The 21,062-nt window shown below is 48.6% G+C and overlaps 1 protein-coding gene across 13 annotated transcripts in view; it reads right to left on the reverse strand.

Moving 5' to 3' along the window:
* TCF4 (transcription factor 4) overlaps window positions 1-21,062 on the reverse strand; it is a 235,940-nt gene that overhangs the window by 70,595 nt on the left and 144,283 nt on the right. For 4 of the 13 annotated variants that reach the window (XM_075137545.1, XM_075137546.1, XM_075137544.1 and 1 more), the window contains exon 1: window positions 563-792. The exons of the other annotated variants lie outside the window; for them this stretch is intronic. In XM_075137545.1, coding sequence (XP_074993646.1) covers window positions 563-733 — 171 coding nt within the window. In that variant the 5' untranslated portion in view covers window positions 734-792. Of the gene's footprint in view, window positions 1-562; window positions 793-21,062 lie in introns of those variants that run through there. 13 annotated transcript variants of the gene reach the window in all.

Raw genomic sequence — 21,062 nt, forward strand, 5'->3', positions numbered from 1 at the left:
CAAAATACCAGACACTTTTTTTTTTTTCTTAAATAAAGCGTTTCTGTTGGAAGGGGGGGAAAGGGCCGAAGTCAGAGGCACAGGCGAGGCACTACCCCGCGGGCGGGAAGGGGGCTTTTTTGCCATTTTCGGGTATCTCGGGACCCCCTTCCGAGCAGGGCCCCGGCCCCGCGCCGTCCCGCCCGGCTGCCCGCACCCGCGGGTCGCGCCGGGGGCCGAGGTGCGGGGCAGCCCCGCTCGCTCCGCGGCCGCGCAGCCCCGCTCCGCTCCCGCCTTACCTCTGCTGCTCTTTTTTTTTTTTTTTTTTTTCCCCTTTGCACTATTCTGACTTAACCCCAAACTCTTAAGCCCGGGCGGACTTTCCACCATACGCAAAAAAAACCCCAAACAAACCATCACTCCCCCCCCCCCCCCAAAAAAAAAAAAAAGCCCCCAAACCCGCCTTCAATGGCACGAGCGGCGGCCCCCCCCGCCCCGCCGGGCTCCGGGAGCGCGGAGGATGCTCGTCCCCGCCACCATCAAACTTCTCCAAATTACACCTTTAATTGCAGCGCCGGCTTACCGCTTTCCCATTATAGTAGTACATCAAAGAGTTGCCGCCCATGCCGGGGATCGTGTATGCGCAGTACATGGTCCCGCCGCCGCCGTCCCCCTCCGCTCCCGCTCTCACAACTTTTATTTCAAACTCGCTCTCCCTTTTTTCACAACAATTCCTCCACTCGCATGTTCCCATATGGCCGGGCCAGGCGCGCTCAATATGCAAAGCAGGGCGAGACCATTCGCCGCGCGGGGGCGGAGGCTGCGCGCCCCCCCCCCCCAACCTTCCCCCCCTCCCGCGCCCGCGCACCGCCCCGCGCCCGCGCACCGCCCCGCGCGCTCCCCGCTGCCGCCCGCGGGGCCGCGGAGCCGGGCCCATTACCGAGCGGAATACAAATGCGCTTAATTGCCTCCCCCTCTCCCTCGCCCGCTCCCTCGCTCCCCTCTCCTTTTTTTCCTTTTTTTTTTTTTTTTTTTTTTTGTTTTAATTTGATTAAAAAGCGAGTGGCAGGAAGGGAATCGTATGATGCACATCTAATAACTCCGCCATCTGTCCGTGCTGCTGGCGCGCTCCCAGCATTGTGCGCAGCTGCCGCGGCCCGCCCGCGCCCCGCGCAGCCCCGCGCAGCCCCGCGCAGCCTCCCCCCCGGGTTTTGGTTGTTTGGTGTTGTTTTTTTTTTTGTGCGTTTTAAATAATAAATATCCCGGCGTCCCGGCCCCGTCCCGCCGGGCGCTGCGGACAGACATCGCCCTGCGCGGTGCCGGCCCGGCCAACGGCGGGGGAAGGGGGGGGGGCAAGGGAAGGGGGGGTACGGCCCCCCCCACCACGTCGGGACTCACTTGAGCTTGCCAAATTCAGAGCATCACAGGAAAGGAGGGCCCCTGGGAATTGATCCCAAATGAAACTAAATCATTTGCATATGCCGAAGCAAACGCCATCCGAGCATACAGCCAGTCTCCGGGCTCGACTTTAATAATTCAAAGCACCTATTTCCTTACTCCTCGGCGCGGTAACACGCCACATACAGTATTAATCAACGACAAAGAGATGGCGATGTCAATTCCGAGCTGTCGTCTTGGGCGACGGCAAAGTTTTCTTTCATACTTTCCACCCAGATCTATAGGGTCTGTGTGCGTGGCGGCGTATGGGGGGGGGGGGGGAAGCCAGGAGGAAAGAATGAGCAGAGGTTTATCTAACTCACTTGTTCTGCATTTATTCGGGAGGTCCCCAGAGGTTTGGGTAAACAGTACTTGAATTATAATCACACATTTCATTCAAATTTCATGCTTTGAGGATTTTTTCCTCATTAGAACAGTTACTTGTCAATCTGACAAGATCACATTTGTAACCTTTAAACCACCCTCAGCGTATAATACATAAGGCCAAAAATCCCAACTACTACAGGTCAATGTGCAACAAAATGCTCCGCCAGAAAGGGGGAGAAAACGCTCCTCAAGCCCTGGGCTCGTAGCAGGTGGGCAGAACATTTACTATTCCAGTAAATCCACTTTATAAAACTAACCTTCTACAATAGCTACATATTAATGCTCCAGAGGTGATCATTTATTAAAAAAAAAAAATTTACAATGTTTTTAATAAGCACCTAGAAATAAAGCCCGTTCTTCCCTTCTGCGTTTGCAAACTGCAAAATATGGTATTTTCTCTCTTAATAAAAGCTGTAGTTTCACAGCTCCACACAAAGTTATACAACTAGCATTACATTTTAGTACAAATTTTACCACAAAATTAGATTGGATGGACCTTTAAATCATCTAACTCAATCACTTCCCTGCCACAGAAACAATCCCCTAACTCCAGCAGAATAGGCTTTTTCTGACTGGCACTAGATAATTCTTCAAATTTCACGTGTCGATGTCTACAGGTCACAGAAAGGGAGAGAGACCCGGCGACTTGAAAAGCCATCCTTGAATCGTGACCAGCGTGTCATGAAAATGACTGCAGATGATTTCAGTTTGTTTTTTGCAACCTCGGAGTGGGGAACAGTCCAACTTCATTTGGATCCTGTCATACTAGTGCTTTCATTCTCCTGAATGGGAACATTTCAGTATAAATATATTGTACATAACATGATAAGAAGTTAATGCGGTTTGCAGGGAGTAAGCCTATAACTGTAACATCATTCTCAACACATGACAATAAAAATTAATTACTTTACCATATCATATTTGCATTGAGATAACTTTAATGTATTTTCCTGCCTCGCTCGGGAACTTGTGATTGTCCCGGATATTTTTCCTTTTTTCTTTTTCAGAAATAGAAATGCGTATCTTGCATAAAACTCATATTATTAATAACAGCCAGGAAGAGAGACACCGACTGCATGCAGGGCTTTGAAATGACGCCAGGCAGGGCTATATTAGTCCTCTGCCACCCACCCACCCCTTCCCGCACCCCTCTGCCCTAGCAGCCCCCCAACACAGCCCTGCTCGGGAGACCCCCGTGGCTTTTGGGGGTGCGGGTTGGCTGCTGGCACGCCGGCTCGGCTGGGGACGCGTCTCCAGCCGCGTGGCCCGAGCTGGGCTCCTGGCTAACAGGAGCCCATTGATTAAAAGAGCAAACTGCTAAAAATATAAGGGGAGTTATCTGACGAGAAGCAGCCTTTTTAAAAAATTAAATCTTTGTTGGTGTTTTAATCTCCAAATGCAGCGCTCTATGAATTTGCATCTGGCCGTGACATAGCTGCGCTGGGGATTTTCGCTGAACCAGGCAAAAGCAGTTGTTCTGCGCTGGGTTTTGTTGTTAATGCGGGCTGCTGGAGAGCCAAGCTCCCCGGCAGGACTCGGCACCGACAAAGGCGAGGATTTGCCGCCGGGATTCAGCTCCGGACATGCCGGCGTGAGGGTGTAGGGGGACGCTGCAGGTGCAGCTGTGCGGGACCCCCCGCAGACCCCCGCGCCTGCATCTGCGCTGCCGAGCAGCTCCCCCCGCACACCCACCCGCCGGTGGGCGTCAGGCAGCGCCGACATCTTCCAGCCCTTGCCACAGAGCGGTGCCGGCAACGCTGCAATTACGTCCTTCGTCTTAACGAGAGGTTGGCAGCGTGGAGACGCCGAGGCGCAGGCGGGGAAGAGTGACGTGGGGACAGCGCGTCCCACCGCCCCGCGCCGCTGCCGGGCACCGCACCGGCCTCCTCCGGTGAGGAGGAGCAGCTTCCCTGCGGTCCTGCCTAACCAGCGTGTTGTCTCCATTGCCCCAAAGGTACTTGTTTTCCAGGTAAAGGGTCAAGGATGAGTACTTAAACCTTTGTTCTGGTAAAAACGATGTTATACTGTACCCAGAGGGAATGCCACCAAAGGGCAGGGGACTTTAAAATACATACGACCTAACAGATGCATAAAATGCTCTGATAATGCATTATTTCAGCACTTTCTATGTTAGGCGTCATTCTTTCAGCATCTTCGAGGTCGCAACAGAACAAGGCTGATCAGGTGTAACTTACCCATGCACTCACGGTATAAATATATTCCCAGAACACAACACAAGTAGGGACAAATGCAGCTCGATGTGTCACCTACGTAGCATGACACAGCAAATGTAGGATGCCATGGTACACGGCCACGTTGTCAGAATCCAGTTACTTTAGCGTTATCTAAGTTAACAATTTCTTTTCCTGCCCTCCTGTTCCATTTTCCCCTTGCACCGCTGGTCACGGCAGAGCAGCCACCCAGGCAAGGTATGGCGAACTGGTGAACAGGCAGAGAAACCAGGCGGGGCTGCCTGGAAATAATCAGTGCCGTGACTTCCGTGATAGAATTTTGACGCTTTGGTATATATATATACTCGCTTCCATTCTCTCCTTGCTTCTCTTGTGTCAGATCCCACCGGCAAATTCCAGAAGAGGGTGAGGAAACATTTGAGAAATCCAAGAAGAAGAAGGAGGAGGACAGAAAGGCAGGTTCTGCAGCTCCCGCAGGAGGCCATCTCTCCTGGTCCAGGAGGAGAGGAGGGCATGGGTCCCTGCTTTTCCAGCAAGATTTTCAAGACATAAGATTTGGAAAGGGCCTCATTCAGAGAGCTGCTGAGCACCCTCCTCGCTCAACCAGGGGTGCTGCAATGGATGGTGTCCTGAGGGAGCAGCTCCGCCGCTGGCACACTTCGTGTCTGGAAAGAGACCTTCCAGAAGTCACAGCAAAAGGATGCTGGAAGGAAGAGACAGCAGTCACGTTCCTGACACAACCGTAACTGAGGTCCTCAGCAGAGGAGCAAAGGAAGGGAAGCTATCTGCTGGATGACAAGCTTGCAGCCACAAATTGAAATGGATAGTGGTAAAATATCAAGTAAGATGATTAAAATAGCCAGTATTCCTCTAAGTCTGGGTCACTTGGATAATCTCATCCTTCTTACACAAATCCTTGAGTGTAGTTATTAAAACGTACCCGCCGTGGGTGGAGAAGTGGCTCTGAATGTCCAGATGTGAACAATTTTACCCAGCTGTGGCTTTTTGCCCCAGCTGAGTGACCAGGACCTCCACTCAGAGGTCCCATGAAGACATGCCCCACCTCACGCCCCACCAGCCTTTTCCGACCAGCTTCTCTCCTACTTAAGCAAATAAAACAAAGTGAAGCAAACCCCAGCTCTGTTCCCCAAAGCCAGGTCTGTTTTGTGTCCCAGAGGGGACACAAGCCGAACCACAGAAAGCTCATTCAGATGCTGGATAAACACAGGAACAAGTTGCACCACATTTACCTTACACAGACATACAGATGGGACATGTTCTCGGTAGCACATGCCGTGGCCGTTTTCTAGCCTTGGTTTTGGAGGATCGCAAATTAAGGTAGAGATTAACCTGCTGAACTCTAGATGATGAAATTTATAATCGTCTCTTTTGTAACTATTGCAACTAAAGGTAACGCTTATTTTCCTACATTTTTTACATTAATATTCTCTCCTCTCTCCCTAGCAAGAGGTTCATATTCAGATCCTTGTGCACCATAGACTGCATACAGTATAAATATCTAATTATACAGATGCTATATGAATAAATCAGATCCTAAAAGCCATAGTCTCTAAAAAGCTACTTTAAACCAGCCAAATGTGGATACATCTGCTTTAATATTATAGACTACCTATTGATGGCAATCCTGATCAACCTAATAATCCTACGCCTTGTTTCCAGGCTTGTCTGCCAGGAGGAAGCAAGCCTTTTTTCCCAGCACTGAACCTAGCTCCTCTCTTTCTTGTTAAGAGGACAAACTCTCCACCAGATGGTTTAACCGGGTGCAGCTCGTGGAGCGGCCCTGATAGTTGCTTATTCCAGCAGAAAGCCCGGACCGAAGAGCTGGGATGGCTGGCAGTGCCACCTCAGCCTGCTTCTGAAGGACTCGGCACCGACCCGGCTGGCATCTGCGGCCATGCTGGTACGACGGTCCTTGTCCACAGTCATGCTCTGTGCGTGAGTCAGGTCATCATGCTAGTACCTGGACCTTGCTAGATTTTCAAATAACTTCAATAAAAATGCATTCGCATGTTTTTTTCTAAATTGAAACGGTCGGTCAGACGTGACTCGTGGGTGTCAGGACAAGTGCCGATTCCACCGAATTCTTGTACATTTGTATGTACCAAACACGTTAGACAGGCACATCTGCTATAGCCAGAGCAGGTTTTAAGCAAATTGCCCTTTCGGCAGTGACTGATTTGGTGACATCATTGCACGTGCTGCTGTTCTTGCAGTGCCAAACACAAACTAATTGGCCGAAGTGGGTGCTGTGGCTGAGTTGGAAGCCAGGAATATGGCAAAAGAGTTGGTCTGAGATTGCCAGAATAAACCATAGAACATCTCTGCAAGCATCTGCCAAGTTTAATCTGTAAAATATCAAACAACTTCTCCTTTTACCTCAAATGCTATACAGACTCTATTTACTAGATAGCACGTGAAGTTAATAACATAGTAAAACCCTAGATCAAAACTGGCTATTGAAAACCAAACCAGCATCCAATGTTTGCTTCCCAGATAAGCCAATTGTAACACATGATCAGGTTGAGCACAGCCCCTCCGCTGCAGCGTGAGCTGCCCTGGACCCCCGGCGCTGGGCAGGGCACTGGGGGCAGGCAGGGAGGCACCGGGCACTCTGGCTTATCAGCCACCTTCCATAAAACTTGTCTTACCGAAAGAAAAAAAAAAAGGCCCAGAAACATACTTTACAGTTAATCTATTTTAAACAAAACTGTCTATCTAAAATATCCATTTGCCACTAGGTTTATTTTTGACTACACTGCTTGTGAAAAGCCAAGAGAGAAACTTAAACCACATGGGCCAGGATTTCTTCTTGCACAAAGGCACTATTGCCAATTTTTACCATTTTATCTTGAGTATCAGAGTATTTGGTGGGCTTGTTTTTCTGGAAAGTCAGAGCTGCTGTAGTCACTGATTACAGGATGATCTGAGATTTCATATTTTGAAGACTAAGCTTCTAGCTCTGGTAAGTGTGGAGGAGAGCTGGGAAATGGGAACTCTGAGGCAGAAAACCCCAAGAGCTAATAAAACCAACCCAATCTTTACTATTTTTAAAATCTCATTATTTCTTTTTTTGTGGATGGGAGGGCGGCTGACTCATGATATTTGAACCTTTGAGGTTAGCAATACTACGACAGCTTCTCCACATTGCTCTGGCACCGTAAATGGACCTACAACGACTGCAAGGTGGCATCGGGGTTACCGGCCCCAAGTCAGGAATTCTGCTGGCCTAGACTATGGGCCTGAACTTCCCATGGGCTTCGATTCGGGATTCGCTACGGAAACAGACAGGAAAGTGGGTTTAAGGCTCGTTTCTGACATTTTCTCCATGTTCCCAAGGCACACGGGGTTAAGCGACAGGATGTTCCTACATTTGGAAATTTCAGTGTCATTGGTATTAATGTGAGACTATGGACGTTGTACCATAGTTCAGAGTCCACTGGAGAAGTACTTGATAAAATAAACGAAGAGAGTAAGATTTTTAATACTTCATACAGTGCCGAGCAGTTCACCAATTGTACACACCACACAATAAACAAGTAATTTCAGATTATAAGGGATTATCTTTGCTTTTGCAGTTGAAGTACAATCTAGAGTGATCAGTGCCATAGTTATTGCTCGTATTGCTTTACTGAGAGGTTTCCACAAGTTCTTGGTCAATTGTTCTCCATTAGCATTAGCTGCCATTACAAAATAAATAAACATTTTTGAAGCATAAGCCAACCAAGGACCTGATCTTATGTTCAGTCTTTAGGAAAAAAAAAGCACACTGTAATATAATGATTTTCGTTAGTAACAATATATATTCTCCCAAGTGGGTTCAGTGTTTTATAAAATGATAAAAAACCTACTTGCACCAGAACTTCAGAAAGAATTTATATATATTATGCTGCTGCACAATTATTTTTTAAAACAGTACATGAAAAAAAGGAAAAAAATGTGGAAAAGGTAAGACAAAGTTGTGGACACCATGCAAATGGACACATGGCTAATGTTAAGAACCGAACCGTGGCCTGTTTTTCAATCACATGCAGCAATTTGTCTACATAGTAAACCGTTAGCAGAGCTGATCAAAGCACTCAAAAGCATTTCTCACTACCCTCCTCTCTGCTAAACGATCTGCAGGACTGAACATAGATGTGGGATCCTGCAAACTCGGATTCGTTCCCACTCTCCACAAGAATCTGGGGAGGGAGCGGGAGAGGAACGCTGCTCCTCATTTATTGCACATTGCCATATGGAAGACTTTTCAGCTGTTACATAGTTAGGCCTCGCAGCCCCTCTATCTAGCAGTTAAATATTATTCTGTCACCGTTTCCCTTTGTATAGGCGGAGAAACCGAAGCTCGGCGAGGCCACGGGCATTGCGCCGGTGCTGCAGTTACAGCGAGTCAATGGTGCCAAGGGGATCAGAGGCTGGGGCTCCCTGGATATGCTCCTCCGGCACGGGGCGTCCCAGGGGAGCGGCTCGGGCTCTCTGCCCCCACTACAAGGGAGAATACGAAGTACGGTCACCCTGCTCCTGGTAACCGGTGACCTGGCCACACTGGGATGCACAAGGCATTTGGGAGGAGTGCGTGCCGGCAGCAGAGGAGGCTGGGCTGCCGCTCCGGCTCTGAGCTCCCGGGAATGCTCGGGATGAGGAGGTCACGTTTACACGTGTGTAACTTGCTCTGAAGATTAACTTTGTACTCGGGAATTCCTTGTACTTGAAAATAACCCCCAACCTCAAAGAGCCAGACGAAAGCAGGGGTAGAGATGGTGCCTTTTTGGAAAAAATCGGAGAACGAGGTAAAATCTGTTTGCATTGCCCACCCACGCGCATCACCCTCTGTACTGAGCAATACGGATTGGTTTTGCTGCTGGGTGTGAGGATGGCTAATACCCAGAAAAATGAAGTGGCTGGTCCTGAAGACCTCAGAGAATTAGGGAGGACGCAGGCGAATTTGAACCCCGTTCTGCTGTCGCCCTGGGAGAGCAGCCCCAGGGAAGGGGAGATGGGCAGGGGAGATGGAAACGGCACGGCGAGAGGTCTGGTCAAGGTGGAGACCATGAAACTGGGACGCTGCTCAGAAGAAAGAAGGGAGGGCCCTGTGCAAGGCTTGCTTTGAGGATACTGCTCAAACAAAGAAAAGAATCCGGAATAACGGGTATTTAAAGAACACAAAATGCCGCTTCGTGATCCCACACCCTACCCAGAGAGTCTCCCCACGCCACAGGGAGAATCAGGCCTTGGGCTTCCCAACCACGCAAACGAAGCGCCGTCCCCTCCGCATACCCGACTGCTGGGGTTGTGTTTCTGACCGGGGTAGTGCTCACGCTCCCCGAGAAGCAAAGATGGAATTAAAAGGGTTTTATAACACCTGAAAGATTTGTGCTGTCCCAGCTCTGGGTGTGCAAGAGCAGCTCAGCTGAGCTGCAGCACAGGAGGGCCCCTAGCACATATATGTCTTGATATTTTATCAGTTTTATCTCTACGTTAAGAAATATCAGAGGTTATGCCCCAGCCAAAAATCTGCACCCTGTCACAGAAAGCTTCACCTGATATTCTGCCAGAGCTTTTTTGTTTTATTTGTGTCTCATTACTCGTGGTTACCTCTCCTCCTCTACTAAACCACATCATTTCTCTTCTCTTTTGCTGCTTATACTGAGTTAGCCTTTGAACCCTGAGCATGTTGCGAAATTCTGGAAGTCCTGCTCGCTTTCCAAGAAATCAGGACTGAACTTATTGCTTAAACCTCATTCCGGCACAGGGGAGAGGAGCTAAATCCAGGCTGGGACCGGGGCGCAGGCGGGCGGGCCGCAAGGTTTGCAGGGGGTTGGTGAAGCACCAGCATGAAAAGCATCAGACCCTTCCCAAGTCTCAGCTCTCTGCCTGCCGTGCTGGACTGGGCTGTAACCAACGTTAGCATTTTTGCTTCTTACAGTCTTTTTTCCCCTCTCTTTGCATAAAATCGTTTTGTCGCTCGTTCTCCAGGAATATCGCCCGGAGGAGGGAAACTGTCGGGTATCTATCTTTCCTTGGAGATCTTCAAACAAAAGATGTTCTCTGCAACATTTGTCAATTTTCCCATTAAAGATGAAGAATTTAGCTTTCAGAGTGAATTTTAACCCTTCGGCTAGTAACACTGGATTAGATGCCATAGTAACATAAAAAGCAGTAGACAGTTGTCTAGGCTGGGCATCCAGGTGCAACGAGAGCCCCGTACGAGAGGCGCGCTCCTGCACCCGTGGGTGCTGTGCACGGTGCCTCCACGACGGCCGCGGTTTGGGCCGATTACAGTCGAATGGAGCAAAGATTTTGACGATGCTCTAAATAAGGGCACAAGTCGCACTAATTAAGCAATTCCTGGAGTGGCGTGTTTGTGTCTGATGTACAGCGTGCGCGGTGCATAGCCGGCATCGGGACTGACCTGGGCCAGAGATGTGCTTGTACGCGGCACCTGCTAACCGCAGGGTCGAGCTGACCGAGTTTGGCCTGCCCTTACAATGTCCTTGCTTTTGTACGTTTCTCCCCTAATGGTATCTGAACATTCTTTTGTGGTTTAATACCGAATGGCACAGTGCGGGAGGATAATTAGTGGTAAGTATTAAGCAGTTTATGTTATTCTGTGATTAGAGAGTAAGTCTGTGAGGTCTTCGGGCACTAGTTCCATGATGTTTTATTTTTACTATGTAAAATCCTTCAGGAGAAAAGGGTGTTTGTACCTTTGATTTCATTGGGCTTTTCACAGTGAATAACGTGCTAAAATATATCTTGCAACCTGACTGGTTGGACTAAAGATGTCAGGCTGCTGGGTCTTCCGAAACAAAGTACATGATTTTGTGAGTAATTAGGGCCAGGCAGTGGTTTCACTGTATATTTTATATTATATCAAATACGCATATTATTTATTTATATACAAAATGCACACACTTAAAATACATAGCAAACCAACTGTAAACATATACATATTACAGAAGAAACCTCTCACTGAAATGACATGCTTACACTTTCCCATGAACTTTTCCTTTCAGCAATCCTAATTAACACACCAAAAGCACATTTTCAATTCTACGAATCCAGATGCTACATTAAAATACGTATTTTTATACCACAGCCGTTCCTAGAGGCCTCCGTCACCCTGCGCTGCACAGGCTCCGTGCTGAGCCGGAGCCTGACCTGAAGGGGTTACAGCCTGGGTGAACAAAGGCGACCAAAAAAAGGCACCCCGAGGTGAAGTCGCTTGCCCGAGAACTCTCTGTCAGGTAGGCAGCAAGCCTGGGCAGCAAGGTCCAACTTCCCTGGTGCTGTTTCCTAACACCGTACCATATTCCCATCGACTGCTCAAATTCACACTTAAATGCCTAACACATGTTAGTGCCAACTTCCATAACAAAATATGGTTATTTGGAAGTCCTCGAAAACCGCTTTTGCTTGAAAAGTAGTTAATGTATAGCCAGATTAAGAAGGAAATCGACTGCTTGCTGATAAACTCCGTGCAGCCAACTCTTGGGATTTTATCAGGAGTCCTGCAGTATTTCCTGCTCTTTTGGGGTTTTATTTTTTTCTAAAGCCTCAGCTCCAAAAATTCAGCCATTACATAAAAATCTAGATTTCATTAAAAATAGCAGTTCCAGGCCCTCATAGCTGTGGACAAAACCTGAAAGTGTGATGAGAGCAGAGCTAAAAGTTCAGAAAAAACCAAGAGGCGAACACAAACCCACTACATTTATACGTTTCCAAAAGTCTGCTGAATTTTGTGAACTCATGTCTCAGGAACCCGAGTCCAGATTTTTAACGTCTATCTAGAGGCTGGCATCGGCGTCCAGGTGCTATCGGAGCGCGGTGGAAACGCGAACCGACAATCCCCGTGAAATCCCTCTGCAACATGGAGCCCGGCACGAGGGGCGGCTGCGGGCAGGGGCGACGCCGTCCCTCCGAGCAGCTCCCGGCGAGCTCAGCCGGCCGCCGCAGCACCGCAAACCCCACCTTCCCTGCCCACCCCCCCACGATTTTAGGGGAGGCTCGGCACTCCAGTAGCGGTGATTTTGGTAGGTATCATTTTTGCACTTGGAACGTCCTTGATTATTTACTGCAGTAGCCACAGCAGAGAAGCCTTCAGCCATGAATTAAGTGCAGCTCGTTTCTTCAACCTCAGTAACAAACCACAAAATGTACCTTGCATTTTAAACTCTTCCCCCAAATACCACACGGGAGGAAAACCTGAAGTGATGGCTCATGTCAGAAGCAAAACAATTCAGGAATAGCCTCTCAAATAATACAAGTTGTACTAAAAATTCAGGCGCTGCAGCCCCAAGACTGGCAATGAAGTGGTTAACAGACATATGCTGTATAATTAGGAGATGCATTAATGATTATGAATAGTAAATGACTTGGTGCAAGGAAAAAATCTAGTCAAAAGGGACATGCACCTCTCTTACATGTTTATTAGAAACTGTATATAACTAGAGAATTCTGCTATTAAGAATCCTGCATTATTGGTGTAAATACTTCCAAGGGTACATCAAATTGTAATCTTTCATACGACATCCATCAAACCAGGCTGGAGATTTTGACAAACATTAAACACAGTAAGGAGGCAATTATGTATGCATGATTTAATCTGCAACTAATTAATATGCAAATTTATTCATATGTTAGTTACTAAATTAAAAATGCAAAGAAGCCCTTATGGTGATTCTCAAAATTTTGCACAAACAGAACATTTAAAATATAAGAAAAAATGAAGTTTTTTGGAAACCTGCGGCATACTTTAAATCTTTGGAAACCTGTTGCACAGAGATGGTTCAAAAATATTTACTTAAATACCGGAGAATGATAAAAGGTGCGTTAATTTTATGTCAGAACGTGGTGGCAGAAAGGTTAAACACGAATCTCTGAAAGTCTTAGGAGATGTGCACTAATTATCAAACAAACTGTATTCTAGACCGAACTCCCACAGCCTGCAAAAAAATTCAGGCTCGGCACAAACCGGTCATCTTTCTGGCATTTGTTCCATTTGCGGATGCGTGTGTGTGCCGAATCCAAGTCTATTTTAACACCAGCCGATACCCCCACATCCTCACTCGGCACTTGGAAGCACTCTGACGGTCAGTGACACAAAAACCCACACCCTGTTTTCACCTGGGTAGGTTTTATGTTTAAGAAATCTTCTGGAAAGATTGAAAATAAGAGGTGTGAGGGAACTAATTGGGTGAAGGCGGACAGAAACTGCCTTTAATTCCTTTCCAGATGCATCTTCAAAGAAAAACAAGGATGCAAACAAGAAGCAGACATTTAGGATATTTCCTGGAGAATTGCTACAGCTATGGTTTGGAATAGTTTCTACCCCCTAGTAGGTAAGTAAAGAAGAATAACTAAGTATATATTATACCATTATTTGCATTTTGAAGATATCCGTAAAGGCATACGTTTAACGTGCCAGAATTTCCTTTCAGTCCCATTTCCAGGGAGAGCTCAGTTATATTCCGAGCTCTGTACGTGGCTCTGAGACTAAGCTGGAGCAGCCAGCGTAGCCAAAAAATGAGGCACAGGTCGAATACCGAGGAAAGCACAGTAAGTACTTCCAGGCTGTTTCCTGGGCCAGTGGTGAACTCTCACCATTTCCGTTTTTTTTCCTCCTAAAAAAAAATACAAGCGATCAGCTCTGCGGCAGGCCGGTGCCAGAAGAGGCTGTTGGCACCAGCTGCTCCCGCTCCCACCGCCTGGTTTGGCCCCCGCTGCCGAGGCCACGCCGGCGGCAGCGCGCCCGCGGCCCCGCGCCCGGAAAACCCCCGTCCCGGTGCAGCCCCCGGGAGCTTCGGTCCCAGCCCCGGGGTGCCGGGTCAGAGCCGGGAGGTCCCCCCGGGCGCGGGGCTGCGCGGCGCAGCCTTCCGCGGGGTGGGACCCGGCGGGGACCCTCCGGGCTGGCGCGGGTCCTGGCGAGAGCAGCTTCATCCGCTGGTGGGACTGCACACACTGCTACCGCCGAGCGACCCTTGTCATGAAAGCGATGAGCTATTCTTCAGTTTTAATCAGTGCGGTTGTACGAGCACTTCCTCCTTTTGTGACTCACTGATGCAGAGCGCTTTTAGGATCAGGAAGGAGCACCCAAAGACCACATTTACCCAATTTAAGGGGAAAAAGTCTAGACCGGGATGGAAAACTGCAGCAAAACCGCTTTGAAAAGACGAACAGGCTTGGTTGCACATATTGAAATCCATTTTGTTGCGCCTTGATAGGTGACTCTTGATTTTTGTTTAGGCCAGAACCGAATGTAAGGCTTTTGAAAGCTTAAACGTACACATTTATGCATTCATTACACAGTGTTAAATCTAATTTGTTCTTTTTACTGTCACAGGAAGCACATGTTTAAAGCAATCTGTTTCCTCATATGAATGCTTTCCTGTCTGTTTGAAAAAAATTGCAACACACTTTACCCCAAGTAACCAAGAGGTGATCATAAATATCCCTAAATAGCATTAAACAGATATGAAAGACATTAACACTTCCAGAATGCCAAAGTAGTATTAAAAAAAATTCTAACAGATGCTCCTAGGTCAAAAAGTGAAATGTGTGTTTCCTGAAAAAACACTCTCATCAGAATCATAAATGAACTGTGAGCGGAGAAATGAGGTGTTGCAGAGCAAACGAGAGGATCTTTTTGGTTAAGGACTCTCGCACACTATTGCCAAAGTGTGGTTGCAATAAAAGAGCCAAAATTAAAGGCGAGTTTGCTGAAAGCCAATATCCTTTGTGCTCCACCAGGTGGCAATGACAACAAGGGAGGGCTGCCGGCCCCGGACCTGCCCCGGCCCCGCCAAGCTGGACTGGGACCAAGCGATTTAACTTTGCCTTGTCACTTTGTGGCTTGCATTTGGCAGGGAAAAGATGTTCTCATCTGGAAAGGCAGTCAAATCACCTGTAATATGCAAATCTAGCTTCAAATACCCAAGTCACCGAAGCCCCTCTCGCTCCGGAGCGGGGACGGGCGCTGCCCTGCCTGGGGGTCTCGCTGCACGGCCGGGCGATGCTGCAACACATGAAGGCTACCAACGGAACGGGCCTTGGAGGCACCTAAAATATTCAAGTCTTTATTATTTGCTAGAAAAGCAGCAAATAAGGGAGCCTTTAAGCCTCTTCTTATTTACGGCGTAGCAAGGATGGCATCGGTAAAACGCCCGTTGCTGAGCCATCCACGCCCTCAAATACTGCGGGTGGGCTCTGGGTCCGGGAGGGCTCCCGTCCCCGTGGCCAGCTGCGGACCCCCGGGAGCCACCCAGGGCACCTGCGTGCGCCTTTGCAGAGCCAGAGATTAAACCGTATGCATTACATCCGTACGCATTAAATATGCAGTGCCGACTAACGTGAGCTTGTAACACCTCAGAGCATCGGCACGGCTGAAAGGAGCCCTCCCAGGACCCGAGAAAAGGGGATTCTCGAGGTCTTCCTAGGGATTTCCAGCAGGAGACTGGGTGACCACAGCCCAGCAGCAGCTCGGTGGGGAGAGCAAGCAGGGCAGGACAGCCCGTCCCGTTCTCCTGGTGGTGCCCGTGGGGCCGAAGCTTTGGGAAGCAAAATGCAACACGCGTCTATGGGTCTAAAACCACGCCGGGGCCGCTGTGGTGTCCCCTCCGCTCGGGCGCTGACTTTAACCGCTTGTTTGGCCTGTCGAAAGGCGCTGTATGCCATTGAAAATAAAATAACAATAAAAAAACAACCAGCCATTGTAGGCCTCCTAGGTTTTGTGCCAAGAAACTGTCAGGGGAGCTTTGCTATGCATTTAACAACGTTAATAGTTATTGGAGCTCTTTATGCAATTTTTTTTCTATATTTTCGCTATGCTGATTTTTTTGCTCATTTACCGCTTCAGTGTAAAGGCAAAAAATACTTCAGAGCAAAAATTAATGTTCCTGTGATAAAACACAGAGACTCTGTTAACAAATGTACTCCAGTCAGAGCGCAAGCATATCAATCTTGACGGAGTATCTTAAAACTTCCATAGATAACTTCTTCATTAACGCCCTGCTCTCCCCTCCGCACACTGTTATCACTCCCCACCCTGACCCCATGTCCAATCTGTTCTGAAATGGAAGAAAAATGTAAAGCGAATGAGATCAAATAAATAAATCCCCAGCCCCAGAAGCCATCCTTTCCAAAAACCACGTTGGAAAGGCCTGATACAAGATAGGATTTAAATGCTTATATCTTAAATGCTGAACTGTGCTAATCAGAGATCTGAAGGCACTGCACTGCTTGTAATGAATACAATCTACAGATAATATTTAAAGAAAAGCTACAAAATCAAATTACTGCATAGAGAATTTTTTTTATCTTTAAATGCCTTTTCCTCACAATTATCCTCAAGTTCAAACAGAAAAATTAAGTGCTGAGTTTTACACTTGTGAAACTCAGCTTAATTCCAAAATGAAGAGAGTTACAAATTACATAGCTATATAAAGAAAATGATTGAAGGCTGGTCATGAAATCGCCATTTATTTTTACATTTATTTACCGAATAAAATGCATTTTCTGACCGATCCTCGCAGAAGGGAGTAAAAGGGAAGCCGAGATGCGGGGCTCAGCGGGTGCAGGCAGGACCGGCTCCCCGGCGCAGCGGCCAGGGCTGCAGCAGCTCCTCCAGCTGCAGGGTCACCGCTGGCAAAAACGCACATCCCTGGTTTGTCTTTTGTTCTACTGGGAACCTTCCGATACTGATGCTCAGTCCATGCAAATAGACAGATTGGTGAAAAGTTTAAATGGAAAATGCGTGTCAAGCTTAAAGGGGAAAAAAGACATCAGGCTTAAGCATGCAGGGCACGTTTCATCCCAAAGAACAAACCAAACTCCCCGGGAGCGGGGTCTGCTCCTTGGGTGCCAGCACCATCCTAACTGCGTCAGAGGAATAAACACTGCTCTGCCTAAAAAACAATTTTAAAAGAACTGCCTTAAAAATACTGCCCAGTATCTACTGTGTCTCATTTTGCCCTTTTTGCAGGCACTTGGAAATCATCTGGATTTGTTGGCCAAAACCTTCAGCCCATGAAGGTAAGTGCCTCCTGCACTACCTGCAGTGCTCTGAAGAGGGAGTCTCTGCTCAAGCTAAACAAAAAACCCCCACTAATCCCACACCTCTGTTACCAGCTGCTAAGAATGGGCCAGAACTATTCAGGACTGGATTTTTTTTTTTTTTTTGAGTCCAAAATAGTTAAACGTTCAGAAGTGTGTGAGTTTTGCAGTAAAGGTTTTACCTTTAAATATAACGTATGGCCAAGGCCTAAGAAAAATACATGTATCGGACCATCCCTTCCAAATTGCTTTTTCATGTTGAAGATATCCTGACACAATTCATTAAAAACTAAAAACTAAGCCATTTTAATCTGCATTTTCTCTACCTTTTAATCTGTTTTAAAACACCACCACCACACCACCACAGCATTTTGTCTGCAAAATGACTTCTTAGTCCTTCAGATTCGGTGAGCGATTTCAGGTGCGGTTTGCAACAGACGCTCTTTTAACTGATCACCTCACCGGTGTACCGTAGATTTTATCATTTCCTTGGTTTGACTTCACTTGCTATGTGCAAAAGCTGCATTTCCAAATTTATTTGTTTACTTTGAAGCAAAAAGCAGAGCTTTGTTATAACTGAAAAAAAAGCAGTGCGGAGTTTAACAAGGTTCTCATTTGAACATGGAAAAACCCCAGATCATAATGCAGTATGATTTACCTGGCTGGCCAGAGGGGCGAGGAGGGATGCTAGCCAGGCTGCTTCCCGCGGGGCCGCCGGACGAAGGGGATCTGGTCAACGCGGTAACGCGGGGAGCGCGACAGCCCCGTCGCCGGCGGGAGCCCTGGGCAGCGCCGGGGACGCGCGGCCGCTGCGTGACTTGGACAAATGACTTGGGGAAAACGTACAGGCTGCTGCGAGGCAGGGGAAAGCCAAGTACCTACTGCAAGCGTGTTGCGGTGCATTACACAGGTCTGGTCTCACCTCTGTGGGCTCTCGGACCTCAGAAGTCACTGAATTATATTAAAATATTATGACAGAATTACAATATTAGTTCCTGTTACTCCCGCCTTAATCCAGCTCCTACCTCGCTCCCTCTCTCTTGACGCAAGTTGTCAGCAGGGTCCCAGTGAGCTCCCTCTGCGTTTTCACCCCATTTTACCCTGCTGTCCTTGGATGTGTATCTCCAGGCAGGTCACTTCTGTCCCAAGGAGGCTTCGCCCCATGTCGCTGGTCGTCCAAGCCCCCCAAACCGGGATCCCCCCCCGGGCAGGCGCCGCACCGCTGCCCCAGTGCCGTTTGGCTGCTGGAGTGCTCCGGCACGTCTCCAGCAGGTAACAATCCACAACCCACCGCTGAGCCCCGGGAAGCTCCAGAGCACCCAACAGGTCCAGTGGGGAGAAGCGTCCCCAGAGACGCTGGCAGCAGTGACGACGTCGGCATCAGGACTGGCTGGTTTTCTGATACGGCAGGTGGCATAGGGAAAGTCGGGGACGTTGTATTTGTTTTGGAAAACTGCCGTTTAAGTTGGATGTTTGAAGGGAAATTCATACGGTTGCGTTTTTTCACTTGAGGTAGGAAGTCTGCAAAGTCTGCACAAAAAGCGCAAGCAGTGCTTCCTCACCTCCCAGCAAAATTATCAAGGCTTCTCCCATGGAAATCAGAATAAAGCTGTGGAAAAACTCCAGGTGGCATCCCATTTCTCTTTTCTTGATTTTTGGAACCAAGCAGGTGTTTCCTTAGGACATACAACTGAGTCATACATTTCCCTATGTCTGGCCAGCAAGGTCAGAGCTGGTGCGCTTGTAAATACACACAACAGCGAGTGCAGATAGACTTCTCCAGTCTAAGAGGGGACACCTTAAATTAAGATGAAAGAAAGAGGATCTTGCCATTAAAACTGAGGCTTGGGAGATTTTACCTGCCGATTCATCAACAAAATCAATTAATTTTTCAGTTCTGTTCTTTTAACACAACTGAGGTGATATTTGACTTCTCCCATTCTTTATTCTGGCTGTAACATCCTCCCCACAAGAACTCTCTCATTACCTACAGTCAGAATAACGTGCGGCACCAGTCCCGGCCATGGTTGCAATCCCGCTCTTGGTGCAGCCCAGCTCCTACTGCCAGACCCGGTTCCTTCACCCCGAGCCCACTCGCATCTATTTGAGGAATGAAGAGCGAAGTAAGCGCCACGGCCGGAGACGAAGCCCCTGGCAGAGGAGGGAGCTGAGCCCCAAGCCCCCTTCCCAAGCAGGAGGTCGCCCGTCTTCCGCAAGGGCTCCTACAGCTGCAGCTTCCAAGGAGATGGTTCAACCTGAGGAGCCATCACCTCCTCCTCTTTACTCCATTTTTAAGCTTTTTATTTATTTTAAAGCTGGTGGTTCTATTAAGAGTAAATTAACCTTGGAAACCAGAAAGACGTGACTGTGACCGCTGGCTGAAGCCATGGTCTCTGTCGCACTGAATGGCCACGCCAGGGCTAGGCCATGGCTGCTTTTACAGCCACGGCTTTTGCTCTCTTTCCATTTCACTGCAGCTGGTTTCGGGGACAAGGGACGCTTGGGGACACTCCACCTCTGCTCAAGGAGACATGAGAAAACAAGCACAGGGTGAACCACCTCGGTCAAGAGAGAGGTGTGAACGTGGGGCAGGGTTGTGGTGGGACAGCCTGGAGCTGCCGAGCATCGCCCTGCTGCTGCCCCTGCGGCGGCTGGCACGCAGGGTTCAGAGAAACCGGCGTTTCTCCGTACGGCTGGATGTACAGTTGTGGAACAAGAACTGCATCCTCGCCCGCCCAGGCTTTACTATCGGCAGGGTGCAAGCTGGAGTAACTCCGCCACCATCCTCCCGTTTTGCTAGATACTGACAGGACCTTACTGCAATGCGAACCCCCCACCCTTGAAGTGTCCTAAAACCAGCTCTGCATTAGCTCTGCTGTGCGCTGGTGGCGATGGAGCTATGGCAGCAACACCTGGGGTTTACAACTGCGACTTCACTCCAGACCACGCCAACACATCGCTGAGCTCCTTTAGATGCTCCTGCAGCAGAGGAGGCAGACTGGAGAGGCTGTTTCCACAAGGCCGCTGAACTGTGGGCGCTGCTGACACCCCCCAGCACCAGGACACGGGGACAACCCCCCGGCGCCTCTGACTCCGCACCCAGCTGCACCAGCCCGCAGAGCGCGGCGAGGTGGGTCCTCCCTGGGAAGGGGCTGCACCAAAGGCGCATGGTCGGGCATTCGAGACAGGCTGAGAGCTGCGTTTATCGGCACGGGTTGAGCGCCTGAACGCCTCTCTCCAGGGGCAGAGCAGGACGTGGGACTTCAGGGGTTACAGCTCCCGGCTCTGCCACCAACGGGGATCAAACAACTGCAACCATCCACTCTTCCCTGGAGCTAAGGGAGCAGGAGGCCTTGGTGCAGTTGTAAAGGAAAAGAGTGTCCACAGAGAAGAAAAATGGAAAATGATTATATTGTGCCATAACGACTGTACTTGACTGCACGTTTGCTAGATGATAACAATACCAAAAGAAAAAGCACTCCGATGGAGGAAATGCATGAGCTGAGTAATTTCTTATATCCAGGCACGCTACTGGAAAGCTTGGCCACAAAGAAGAGCAACGTAAGATGCAGAAACCCTGCACACAGCCTTTGCTGGGCACAGCACCCATCTTCATGGGTGCACCCTTGCCCACGCAGGAGGCTCAAAGGCAACGTCACCGCTTGTGTTCCTCTGAGCTGCTCCCGCTTCTGTCCCAGTAACCCCTCCTTCTGCTGAAGCATGCAATCCTGCTCCAAGAAAGCCAAAGAAGCACTCATACCATGCCCGCAGATGATCAGCATCATAAGCTCTCCGTGAAGGCTTCATTTCTGAACTTTCTTTTTATCCTCAATATATTGCTTTGTATTACATGCGCTACCTGTTGGACATCAACACCTGGGTGGACACCACTTCCCTGCCGCAGTGCCACTGTGGTGGACTTACTGAAGTCAGGATGACATAAGTTCCTGTAAAAACACCACTCAAACATGGCCTCTACAACCTAAGCCCTTCCCTCTT

This window comes from Calonectris borealis, chromosome Z (assembly GCF_964195595.1).
Source record: "Calonectris borealis chromosome Z, bCalBor7.hap1.2, whole genome shotgun sequence".
NCBI lineage: Eukaryota > Metazoa > Chordata > Aves > Procellariiformes > Procellariidae > Calonectris > Calonectris borealis.